The sequence below is a fragment of the Dysidea avara genome, chromosome 11 (genome assembly GCF_963678975.1).
Source record: "Dysidea avara chromosome 11, odDysAvar1.4, whole genome shotgun sequence".
In the NCBI taxonomy this organism is placed as follows: Eukaryota; Metazoa; Porifera; class Demospongiae; order Dictyoceratida; family Dysideidae; genus Dysidea; species Dysidea avara.
This window is the reverse complement of record NC_089282.1, coordinates 3,312,036-3,325,249: the sequence shown is the minus strand read 5'-3', so window position 1 is coordinate 3,325,249 and position 13,214 is coordinate 3,312,036. Positions and strand designations below refer to the sequence as shown.

Below are 13,214 nucleotides of genomic sequence, written 5' to 3'. Positions count from 1 at the left end.
CTTTATCCACAATGATGTCACGTGTACAAGATGGCCACATTATTTGGATTACTAATGTACAGGCGTCTATATATGGAGAAATTGTTTTGATTGATCATATTTCAGCCAGGGAAGAGCTCTAAGAAACAGGTATGGGTACAAGACAATACAATAAACGATTTGTATTGCATGATGGAAAATTTTTCGAGGTAACGCTTATTTGCAATGGTTTTTGTTCATACCTGTTGACTACTGGTCGGTATCTTTCTTCACGGGTGAAATATGATCAATCAAAACAATTTCTCCATAAGTACCTGTACATTAGTACCCCAAATAACACAGCCATCTTGTGCTTGTGATGTCATTGTGGATAAAGTCCATAGAACCAAAAGTTCAAGAAGTTTTCCTTTAGTTGTAGTTTTTGAACCAAAAATTGTGTTGTTTTTGTTTTAAAACCAAAATACCTAATAATTTTGAGTTAGTTTTAGTATACAGTAGGACCTCAAATCACTGTACTAAAATTACTAGTACCTTAGAACCAAAACAACACTAAATGTGAGCATGTGTTATAGTGACTATTACATGAGATGTGTCCATCCTCTTTTTTACATGCTTTTTGTCAGGAGCTTATGAGCCACCAAAGGCAGCGAAGGAGCATGAAACTTATGCTGCCTGCCGGGTGCCATCGAAATCCAAATTCAATAGCAATTAGTTTCCATATAAGGAAAGCAAAATCTCATTAGTGGATGCCATGTGCTAATAGTACGCGACACTCGTAGCAATTTATTCAAAAACGTGATGTAATTTGGATTGTGGTGGAACCGAGTTTCATGCTCCTTTGCCACCTTCAGCGGCTCATAAGCTCCTGTTTCTGTAAATTGCCTTGATCGAAGCAAAACCAAGCAATGCCTATAGGACAAAGTGCTAGCTGTAATATCAATTTGTAACTTAATTGTATGTTGTGTTTTGTGTCTTGTAGTACTGCTGGTGATGTAATGTCCAGACTAGCAGTGCTCAATGCTGCAGTCATTAAACTATTGGAGCAGAAGAAGGCCTTGCAATCTGACAAGAAACTACTCCAAGAGAAACTCAAACACTCTGTTGCAAGAATTGAGCATAGTGAAACAGGTATGTTGTTTGTGTGGTCTTTGCAATATGTGACCCACTGAGTGAAAACCACAAAATTCTATTTTGCCATAAAACCATATTGGAAATGCACCGGGTAAAAATACACATGCTACGTGAAAAATTTGTGCATGCTTTAATCGTGTTCATATGCACTAAAATTAAGCTCAAATCAATAAAACCTATATACCACTGGATTCGCCTGTTTATGGAAAGTAAGAAAATCTTTGTTTCGTGTTTGCACAGCAAAGGATATGTGAGTTATGGGTATTTATTTACAACCAACATTCACCATTTCTTAGTTGGAATGGCCTTCTTTTTTGTCAACACGGAGGAGTACAGATACCTTGATTGATTTGCCAGTTCATGGTGCACGGATTGAACCAAGTCTCATCTTTGTAGCTTGTTTCAGTTGTGAGTTATGATCGATTATCTAAGCGCCTGTAATTTATTTCCTGTACAAATTGAGTTTGTCACTGTTCCAAATATCGAGCACTATAACTCCAAGACCATTCATCATAAAAGGCTGAAACTTTGGCTGTCCACTCTTTTGTTACTATAGATTACAGCGATGCAATAAAATGGAATTCGAGGAATGTGCAAAAATGGCGGGTTTTTACTCAGCCGGTCACACATAAGAGTGAAAACATGAGTATATGGTAGCTATTGAATGATTGTTCTATTAGAGTATTTCAACTGTTTCTCTAAAATACAGCATTTGAGGATGTATTTTTGGGAGCTTGGTTACACTAGCACCTATCCATATCTATAAAGTGTTAGGTTTGGTGCGATGGGTCAATATTGTCTTTGTACTGAAAGGATCAAGTACTATATGCACATCCTACCAACATTAATTTACTTGTTAATGTTTAATGAGGTTATTTTATAGTAAGTCTAACATTAGGAAACAGAGCTAAGTAAACAACACAATATAAAACTCCAGCACAAATGAGTATGTTGTAAGTAAAGAACATGTCCTTCTTCTTTACTCTTTATCCTGACTCTGTGCTATATGTCATACTGTAGGTATTAGAGCTCCGATAGCTGACCAATATGCTGATCAACAAAGAGCAGAGATGTTGTCTCGTATTGTGGACTTGGAGCTGGCAATGAGAGAGAAAGAAAATACCATCACCTCACTGTGTAATGAGTTTGAGGAGAATAAGAAGCAGTATGAGGAGAGAATTAATGGTGAACAAACTTTATTTATTTATTTATTGTTGCTTTATGGCAAGAAGCCAAAGGTCTGCTGGCAACCAGTGCCTACAGCCCAGTAATCTTTCTAATATACAATACGGTCACTAAGTAAAGCATGTTATACTGCTTGTGCTTTGCAGCTTTTGTACTGTATAGGTGTAACTTCTTCTATACATTAGATTGATGATGTGTTTTTATTAAGTAAAGCTTATGGTACATACAATGGACCTCTCTTTGTGATAATAGACACATATAAGTTCTCTATGAAGGACAGACTCTATAGCCCCAACCTTGAACCTACACTTTAAGATCAACTAATTCTACTATCATAAAGAGGTTGTACTTTATGGTGGGAATCTAATATTAGTAGATCTAGGGACTGTTGGGTTTCGGTAGATATGTAGGTTGCTACTACCTTTGCAAATGTTTAGCTAATGTATGTTGCTACCAAACTGTGTACATCTTATACTGTACAAAGGTCTTGCGACAAACTTGGATGAGTCAAACTCTCAGAGTACTACTGTCCAGTTTCAGCTGGCTGAGGCTGAGAAGAGTAAGCAGAAGCTGAAGAATCATCTCAAGCAGTTGAAAACTGACAAGAATTATTACCGTGAACAAGAGAAATCTAAAAGGTAGTACATACATATATATGCGCACATACATGTGTATGTATGTACACGTGCTCGCACACACACACGCGCACACGTACGCACATATACACACATGCATGCATGCATGCACACACACACACACGTACGCACATATACACACATGCAAGCATGCACACACACACACACACACACACACACGCACACACACACACACACACACACACACACACACACACAATGACATGCACATACTCAAAAATATTCTTTATCGTTGCTTTATGTTGCTGTAGTCAAGAAGCAGAAGAGGCTAGGGCTGCACTACACACACATTCCACATCAATTCAGCAATTACAAGAGCAACTGAAACAGACACAAGAACAGCTGAGTAATGAGGAGAAGGCTAGGGAACATGCTCGCACCTTACAGAGGTTAATCCATAGTGTAGTAACCTTTTTGTCATCTTCATTAAACAGTGAAGTGTAATCTTTTTAACTGTTGTGGTTGCCTAAAGGTTTCTTGTTATCATTTTGATAAGGGCTGTTACATTATAAAGAAGGCATCTACTTAACATTTAATTACAATGACTTTCCCACCAAAATTTTACCTTGTACATTGAATCCGTCCCTCTATTCTGGGACACCTCAGAACCATACTCCTAGTTGTGCTGCTAGTTTCATTGTTCTAAATAATAAAAATGGGACCATTGACAAGCATCCTAGGTACCGTTATTGTAGTGAGTGTCCTGGTGTGTGTGCTGATACAAATGGAACCATGGACTAGGTTACAAAAATGTAAACAGGCAAGTATTAATTTATCATTTGAGTGAGTAGGGATCAAAAAAGCAATGAAACAGGAAGGTTATGTACATCTGCAGCTATATTAATCCCTAGTCTTTAGCGTGGGTATATTATTGACAGGCTGTACGTGAGTGATATTAGATGTCTACTAGTACTGTAATTTGCTTGATAAAAATTTTCATGTGAAAATATTTTAGTATGATTTACATGAATGACTGCTCTATTAGAGTAGTTCAATCTTATGTAAAAATTTCATGTAAGAACTTTTCATACAAGTTTTGCATACAAAAATTATTTTACGAGAAAAACAAATTACAGTATAACTGCATGTGTAGATGATTTCCCTTGTTTCATTCTCTAATGTAATTTTTCTTAGAACATTTTGTCTACTGATGTGTATTTTCTGTATAGAGTAAGTGTATGTTCTATTAGAGTAAATGAGAACTTTGAATGATGTTGTATTGAGTATTCCATTTAGTCAAATATGTGATCTATAGAATCTTATATGGTGTATTGTGTTGTGTAGGAAAAAGCCACACATGTTTGCGTCTTCACGTGCACAGCGACACGAGGCAGCTGCAGTAATACAAGAGCGTTGGAAGAGATCTCAGAGCATTGTATGTTTTAGTTGTATGGCATAAGTTCATTGTAATACTTTTGTTTGAGTTTTAGCTGTGTCTGTGTTTGTGTTTGTAAGTGATTGTGTGTATATGCGTGTGTGTGTGTATTACTGTTTAATCTCGTTTCAAGACATTTATGGATATAGTTAGTGCCACGGCTGGCTTTTTAAACATTGTTGCATAGATTGTCTTGTAGTTATCCAGTATGACTAATCCAGAACAACTGAAATACTGATTGTTTTATTAGAGTATTTAGTTTCTGTGGTGATCAAAATTTGAACCTAATTATTTCATGAAATAACAATAGTAGCGGTAGTGGGGGAACTTGTACAGAGAGATGTTGAGAGAGATGTCAGTTAGCCATGATAAAGTTAACAAAGACACCACATATATACTTACTTCCAATGCAAAAGTGTGTTTAGGTACCCTATATTAACTTTGGTATAGGTACTTCCGTTTTGCACTGCTACAATACATTTAACACTGTTATCTAATGGTTCCAAGTTGAACAAATCCATTAAAAATGTTCAATTCATTGATTGTGTGACCCTACACAATTGTTAATTGTGATGACACTTTCATCATTATGGCTAAGGTTCATTAACTACTGTATTTGACCGGTTAATAGCCGCGGCTCGTATAACAACCACCCCCGGCTCGTATAACAACCACCCCCGGATAGTAGCCACTCCACAGCCTAGAATTATTGTCATAAGAGCCGCCCTTTTAATAAAAGCCGCGGCTTGTGTATCTGAACATACTGTTGCAAGTGTTGACTAGACATGTTTGAAGCAGAAACTGGGAAAAGGAGTTGTTTTAAGTGTTTTTTGATAGAAGTTAAAATGAATGGCAGTATTGACAGATGATTAAACAAGGTCAGCCACTCGTGAATAAACACCACGGGCTGCTGCCACACAAGTTCATAGTAGCCGACCTCAGATAGTAGCTGCCTTCGCATTGTAGCCACAGGGTTTTGCTTGCTGAAAGTTATAGCAGCCGCGGCTATTAACCGGTCAAATACGGTAACTCACTAAGTGTCATTCCATATTGTTGACTCAGCAAATTTGAATTTTGATAGTTATGGCTGTTGCTATACTGCAACCATTACAAATATCTTACAGTGTCTACAAACATGTTAACTGTGCTTCCTTCTTGGGTATAGATGTATATACATAGGCTGGCTTGTATGTACTAAAAAATACCCGTTTAAATGAGCAGACAGTCAACAGCATCACTACATAATCACATTTCATTCCAAGGAAGCTGTATTACTTGTCTAGGCTTCAACACTACACCACGTGTTGCTTCTTTAGATAGTATATGCGACGGGATTGGCAACCGACCACAACTTTGACACAAAAAAAAACAATTCCATAATGTTTTCTAATTAATGCCTACAAGCCTACATAAGAACTACAGAAAAACAACAGAAAAACAATAAAAACGAAGATACATGTGGCCTTAAATAACAAGGACACAGAGAATGGTGAAAGACACATCCAAGGAGTACAATCTCAAGACAAGTCTCAGTAATTGTGACCAACTAAGCAGAAAAACCAGCTTTTTTTAACGCTCCTTGGATTCCGTCTGTTTTTTAAAAAAATAATAAAGTAGTGGATAGCCAAAGTTTCAGCCTTTTATGGCCTTGAGGTTATGACGCTAGACAGTTGGAACAGCAATAAGTTAAATTTGTACAGCAACAATATGGAAAGTAAATTATAGGTGCTTAATTAATCAATCATAACTCACAACTGAAACAAGCTATAAAGATGGGACTTGGCTCAATCTGTTCACCATGAACTGTCATTTCTATCAAAGTATAGTGCTTTCGTTGTGCAGACAAGGAAGCAGGCTGTTTCAACATAGAAATTACAATGATGGACTGTATTTTTAATTCATCATAAATAAGCACCCATAACTCACATGCCATTTGCTGTACGAACACAAAACAATTTAAATATTTTCTTACTGTCCTTTAACAGATGAACCAGATGGTATTAATGTTTTGTTGATTTGAGCTTTGTTTCAGTGTGTACCAAAGCACTTAAAACATGCGTATTTTTATGTAGCACGTGTATTTCATGGCAAAATAAAAGTTTGCTAAAACAGCCAGTTTCCACTTAGCTGAGTCCTTTGCAAGGTATACATTATTTACATGAATTCAGTCATTTGGAATTAAGTATTGTCAGGGGAGTTTCAGGTCTGTAAACTACTAATACCATTGATTTGAGACCTAGACAGATGTTATCCACTATTCAAGCATGTCTTAAAGGAATTCCATTGTATTTCATTGCATTTTGTGTTAAGAAGCTTATTGTCTTGTACACGCATCAGTCAGCAAGTATATGTTGCATATGAAGGTAATGAATTTGACATATTTGAGTAATTTTGTTCAGACATGTTACTGTAATGGTTGCATAAAATCTGGTTGTCTGTTTAATGTACAACAATGTCATATGGATTGGAAACACTATATTTTAATGTGATGGTATTACTGGTTATAGCCCATGATTGATTGCACTTTTGCAGTTTCGTCATGCTCATCCTAGCTTCTCAGATTTGAGTATCTTGTTTGTTTTACTGTTATTACAAAAGCACTGTTGAAAGTAAAAATATTTCTAGCCATTCTTTTTTTCCTGCTTAAAACATTCACTGTACAGGGCTGTGCACATATTACGATGTAGCGTGCATATCTAGGACTTAATTTGTACGTTGTAAGCTCTGAAACACGTACTAGTTTATCTCTATATTTCCTTCAGTAGTATGAGATATAATACCAAAAGTGTCACATGATAGTCGTAACATGTGTGATCATGGTCTACCTGATGCTGTTTGTTTACCCTCAGCCCATGGGTTGTTGAGGGTGAATTTTCATATCAGGTAGACCAGTCATGCCCATGTTACAAATATAGACAGTAAACAGGATATCTTATATGCTGGGTATAGTTAGTATATGATGTACATGCTACAAAAGGCATATGAGGGATGATAATCTTTTGACTGAGATTTGCAGATACCTTTTTGGTAGTGTGTGATTATGTAACATTACTCAATATAGATGATGATCTAGGTGTGTGTACATGGTACAGTGTGTTCCTGTGCATGCGTGTACTGTCCACCTGAGGCTGATGTGTGGTTAGCTTCTGAAGCCATTGTAAACATGTCATTGTATGGTGTGCTATGAATAACTAAACTACACGTGTATTTGTATGGTGTGTGTGCACTGTGTGTGAGGATGCATGCGTGTGTGATTATGCATGCGTGTGTGATTGTGCATGCGTGTGTATGCATGAGCATGTTTGCACATGCCAATTTTTGGTGTGTGCTGGGTGCTATCAACCATTATATTACTCTTTATGGTGTGTTATAATGACATGGATGCCATTAGGCTATGAGGGAAGCCAAGCATCAGGTATTTGGCATTAAATTATATATGTGTTGATGGTTTAGTGGTGACCACAAGCCCTGCCTAAGTAAAGTGGGAGGTTTGTACCTTCTGTAGTATGAGATGACAGCCAAAAAGTATCACATGTTTGGTGTGCCATACTAGCGAGAGTCGATATGGTCGTCACATGTACTAACAATTATTGGGGAAAAAATTATTTGGTTAGTATGAGTGCTCATGTCATCAAACACAGTACACTGATGCAACTTGGTATGGTATTACATGACCTCATAACCTGGTCTTTCAAGTTATGAATAATAAGGATGATCAAGTCATGGAGAATAATAAGTTGGGATTACCAATGCTCCATATTTGGTAGGTATGGTGGTTAAGTCATAAACAGTAATGAATTGAGATTACTAAAAATGCTCCATATTTGGTTGGTGTGGTGGTTTATGCGATGTTGATGGCTCAGAGTGATAGTTTAATGGATAGAGAAGAGAGATTGCATAGAAGAGAATTATTGCCAAACACCTTAGCTTGAGGCAAGGAATCTGGTTCTATTCGACCCTGTGTATAAGTAAATAAGTATATATCTGCAACAGAAGTGCCCCGCAAATACGTATGTAAATCATGATGTCAGCGCTAATCGGCATCTTCATAAAATAAAGTAACCTTCGAATTGTCTACTGAGCAAGAAAACAAGCAGCTGATAATATAATCAAAGTGAATGCTACATGACACCTTTTGTCCATGTTTCATACCCAGGTGGCTGGGTTGGGATGTGGGAGTCACCTGGCGCTTTAGTTGTAACGAGCTTCATGGTGAATACAGTGACTACTGCTTCGTGGTCAAAGCATTTGAACTGCTGCTTCGTGGTGACATAGATATTGAAATGGTGAACACAGTGACTACTCCTTCTTGGTGAACACAGTGACCACTGACTGCTTCGTGGTGAATGTAGTGACTCACTATACTGCTCTACTGCATGCTTCATAGTGACATGGTAACGGCTGAGTCATGATAAGTATTGCATGATAGTTAGCAATAGCTAAAGCTGTTGTACAATCACTGACTTTGTACCAACAGCAATTAATAATATATATTTTCAGTGTTATATGTTATGTTATGCGCAAATGTTTCTTGCGTGAGGCTTATGCATAAGTGTATCATCTAGTATAAAATTAGAATTTAAGAGCACAGGAAATGGTGGAGGAAAGAGATGTAAGGTTGGGTAGAAGAAGAGAAAGAGATCAGGTAAGGCTAGGGACTTATGGTGCAACCTAGTTTGCAGAACGCAGACAGATTGTATTAAGTTAAACTACAGAAACTTACCAACATCATCGTTGTATAAACATCAGCCTTATATATTTTTTTAAATGATCACAGAAACATTATAATGCCATAAGGCCCTGGTCAACAAAGTACAAAAATACAACATTGACTGATCATGTAAATGCACGTTCAGTCAGTAAAGGACTGCCTGATGTTGGGAAAAGCTTTATAACAAGAAGAATCATGGCCTATGGAATGATAAAGTAGTTCCAATCACTCAGCGCAACATCAACTGATGATTTCAACAGATTGTTTGACTACTACACGATAAATGTTTAGTAAGATTCAGTGGCATTGTTTTTTGATGGTCTACCTCACTCAGGAACATTCACTTCTACTACATGACCTGACATTCTGGCTGACAGCTTGTGATGAGTTGCAGCTAGATAAAAAGAATTAATTAGCTAATTTGCATTCACGACACATAAAAGTCACAAAGTTTACCGTCAGGCTCTCCCCTTAGTAATTGTAACGCATGGCTGGTCTACCTGATAGCACTTGGGTTGCTAACACCCTCAGCAGGGTTCAGTCCAGGATATTAAGGTGGGGGGAGGCCAAAGTCAGTATACAGGACCTGAAATTATGTTTTGGAAATGATCTGACAAATCCTGTTATGTGGTCGGATATACTCAATAGTACTATACTGTAAAAAGACTTTCTAAAAGTGTTCAGACATTAGCCAGAAATGGTTAGAAAATGGCAGATGTCTGACCATAATTTCAGGCTCTGTACTAATAGTATATAATAATCTTTTGACTGAGATTTGTAAATTCCTTGAACTGAATTTTGGTAGTGTGTGATTATGTAACATTACACAATAAGGATGATGGTCAGGGTTTCCATGACATTGTGCATAGTACAGAGTGTTCTTTTGCATGTGTGTACTGTGTACCTGAGACTGATGTGATGTGTGATTAGCTTCCAAAGCCATTGTGGTCATGTGATTACATAGTGTACTATGAATAACTGTATACTGTGCACGCGTATTGGTTTGGTGTGATGAATGTGTGTGTGTGTGTTTGTGTTTGTGTTTGTGTATGAATTTGTGCACATAATCAAGTGTGCATGCACAAGTTTGTGTCATGCACGCATGTCAATGATGTCATGCATGCACATGTTTGTGTATGTGTGGATTTCAGTGCTGGGTGGTTTGGTGGTGACCACAAGCCCTGCCTAAGTAAAGTGTGAGGTCAGTTTACATTCATTTACAATATACAGTGTCAGCCTTCTTGTACAAACCTGTTAGCCATGACTTTAACAGTTGGTTATCTTGATTAAAAGTGTTGTATTAGTTGATTACCAGGATACTATGAATAATATGATACTGGGGTCACAATTCCCAGCGCTAGTGTATGTGTGTCTACAAATTTGAATGTGTACATTATTGTATTGTTTTCTTTGATGTAGAGGAAACAGCAACGTTATGATGAAGATTTCAATGAGGTACTATACATGTACACATTACAATGTATGTATACATGTTAAGGTAGTAGTGTTGTAATTTGTCTTTTAAACGCACGCCTTAAGACATGCAGGTTAGTCCCTGAGCTGCTTTTTGCATGAACACCATTGTATACATCCATACATGAAGTTACTTAGCATGTCTGCTTCTGATGTAGTTTATGCATCTTGAAGAATAATCTCATGAGTATATGTTGAGTTTAAGAAATAGTTGATTAACTTTTCAGTGGTCCTAAATGTGTACTTTTATCAGAACTGCTATATCTGCTTATTTAAGTTATTCAATATCAAGTGACTGTATGGTTACCTTCCTAGTATTTCCAATTATTTTGTAATCTGAGCATCATCAGGAGCCCCAAAGTGCTGAAGGTGCAATACAACACTGTGGGCAGCTGGCATCATGTTATTTAAGTTATTCAGTATCAAGTGGCTGTAGAATATATATGGTTACTTTCCTAATTATTTTGTAATCTGAGCATCATCAGGGACCCAAAAATGCTGAAGGTGCAATACAGCACTGTGGGCTCCTAGCATCATGTATTGTGTACCACTACTCCCTTCACATTTCTATTAACACTACTGGAAGGTATCTGTGTTTGTTTAGCTATAGTGCATTAATTCTTTAATTTTAGGGTGTTTCCCTGGTCCAGTCAGCAATCAGAGCACATTTAAGTCAAAGAAAATTTCTCCAAGATGGTGTTGACATGTCTCAGTCAGAAGCTGCCACAGAAGATTCAGATGATGAGGCTGTGAATGTTATCCAGGCAGCTGTAAGAGGTCACCTTACAAGACAGACACACACAGATACTTTAAATAGGCAAGTACAGATACTCTGTTAGTAATCATGAGCCATTTGCAACTAATTTTGTCTTTTAACTTATGTATTTGAGTGGTTAATTGTAGAAGATGTTGTTATTTTAATCCCCCACTTGCAACTATGTATCTGTTGAATACCAAGGGTGTGTGTAGGTTGTGTAGTATTAAGTGTCTGATTGATGACTAATAACCCATATTTAGGGACAGCCATTTGTATAAATTAACGTTCACATTTGTGATAATTGATAGATGAGATTCCGAGCCTAATGGGCTCTCCATTATAACATAATATGCATAAGCCTGTGTAATAGTTTCCATAAAAATGTTACGAGAAAAAGCTGGTTGGTCTTCAGCGGCTTATTGTGTTGATGTCATTTTAGATAACTTTAAATATTGGTTTGTTATTATTAATCTTTTTATGCATAGTAATCCATTAGAGTTGTCAGATGAGGAGGCACAGTCACGTGATGAAGACCAGCAAATATCTAGTATGTGGCGTACTGATAACATCTTAGTACCAACACACACTACAGGTAAGTTACAACAGCATCTTCTATACATTCTATACTGTACATGGTATAGTGTTACACGTGTTTTTTTTTTTAACTACACACATGTCTGCATGTTGGATTGTGTTACAAGTATCTGGTCACTTCGTAGATTTCATAATTTGATACTTGTATCTGTGCTATGATATTGCAGATTATAGTATAAGGCAGTATATCTATCCCTGCAAGATTTCACTTGTAGAGCTGACATTTTGTACCTCTTAAAACCTGGCACCATTATCACAAAGGTTACTGATTGTAATTGTGTGATGATAACATGCAATTGTTCATGCCAGGAGTTCATGACTGCTGCAAAGCTCTAGTTTTGAAGTCTATCACTCACCCATTCTGCCACCCTCCAGCCTCCCCTCTTTGTGAGCACTCATGATGCTACTTCTCTTGTATAACTGCTCAGATTTTCTATCTTATTTGGTGGGAAACTCTACCAGCAGCTAAAAGTGCTGGAAGTGGTCTGAAAAGTAATAAATTGATGAATCTCTTATACTAAGTTTCATATGCGTAGTTACTGTCCTTGGCAAGTTGTAATAGCTTGAATTCTTTAAAACTATCAACACTTGTAATGATCGTTTCCCAAAATCCAGTCACAAATATACGCTATCTTATGCATTTTTAACAGTTGTTAGTAGCCACTATTTACTTCATTTGATTGCCTTTAAGAAATAGAGCTGTTAGGTAAACAGTTTCAGTTACCAACCGTCACCAGCTACTGTATTGTCATGTTGACGATAGGTTTGTTTAAACACTAGCATATCCGATCTATGTGATTGTTTGGCTTTATAGCTTGATGTTAGCACGTTATCAATACAATTATGTGTACAAGATATGATAGTTGATCAGTACTCCTTAATACAGTGGTATGCTATTAAGTTTCCATAAAAAGTTATCTTCCTGTGATTGTACTGTGAGGTACAATGTTGTGGGAGATATAGATGTACACGGCTAATGTACTCTGAGTATAGTTTGTGTACAAGCGTTAGTTGCTATTGTAATTTTTTATTCTGCATTCCGGTAACAACTTGATGTGGCTAGTAGCATTCTTACAGGTTTCTAGTGGGATATTTTACAGCTCTGATACAAGTTATGCACTAATACAGTTTCCAGGAAGATTTGTCCCAATTGTTCAGTCACAACACACAGTGTAAGGGTGTGTACCAGTTGCTATGTAACCTCACAATATGTATTTATAGACTAGTACCTAGCAACCATACATATATGGTCACCGCAGACCATAGTAATAGTGCATAACACACATGACAATCTTTGCATGGTTGGGTATTCATTATTAGTTAATATCAAAGAATAAATCATCGGCCACACCT

At 37.0% G+C, this 13,214-nt stretch overlaps 1 protein-coding gene across 6 annotated transcripts in view; it reads left to right on the top strand.

The window, feature by feature from the left end:
• Positions 1-13,214, top strand: part of LOC136237925 (IQ domain-containing protein E-like) — a 45,931-nt gene that overhangs the window by 10,460 nt on the left and 22,257 nt on the right. For all 6 annotated transcript variants that reach the window (XR_010692642.1, XR_010692644.1, XR_010692643.1 and 3 more), the window contains 8 exons: positions 959-1,107; positions 2,131-2,295; positions 2,780-2,933; positions 3,203-3,340; positions 4,236-4,326; positions 10,457-10,492; positions 11,143-11,327; positions 11,753-11,859. Coding sequence is in view for 3 of the 6 variants with exons in the window: in XM_066028191.1 (XP_065884263.1) it covers positions 959-1,107; positions 2,131-2,295; positions 2,780-2,933; positions 3,203-3,340; positions 4,236-4,326; positions 10,457-10,492; positions 11,143-11,327; positions 11,753-11,859 (1,025 nt within the window). In the remaining 3 variants the exon portion in view is untranslated. The remainder of the gene's footprint in view (positions 1-958; positions 1,108-2,130; positions 2,296-2,779; positions 2,934-3,202; positions 3,341-4,235; positions 4,327-10,456; positions 10,493-11,142; positions 11,328-11,752; positions 11,860-13,214) is intronic.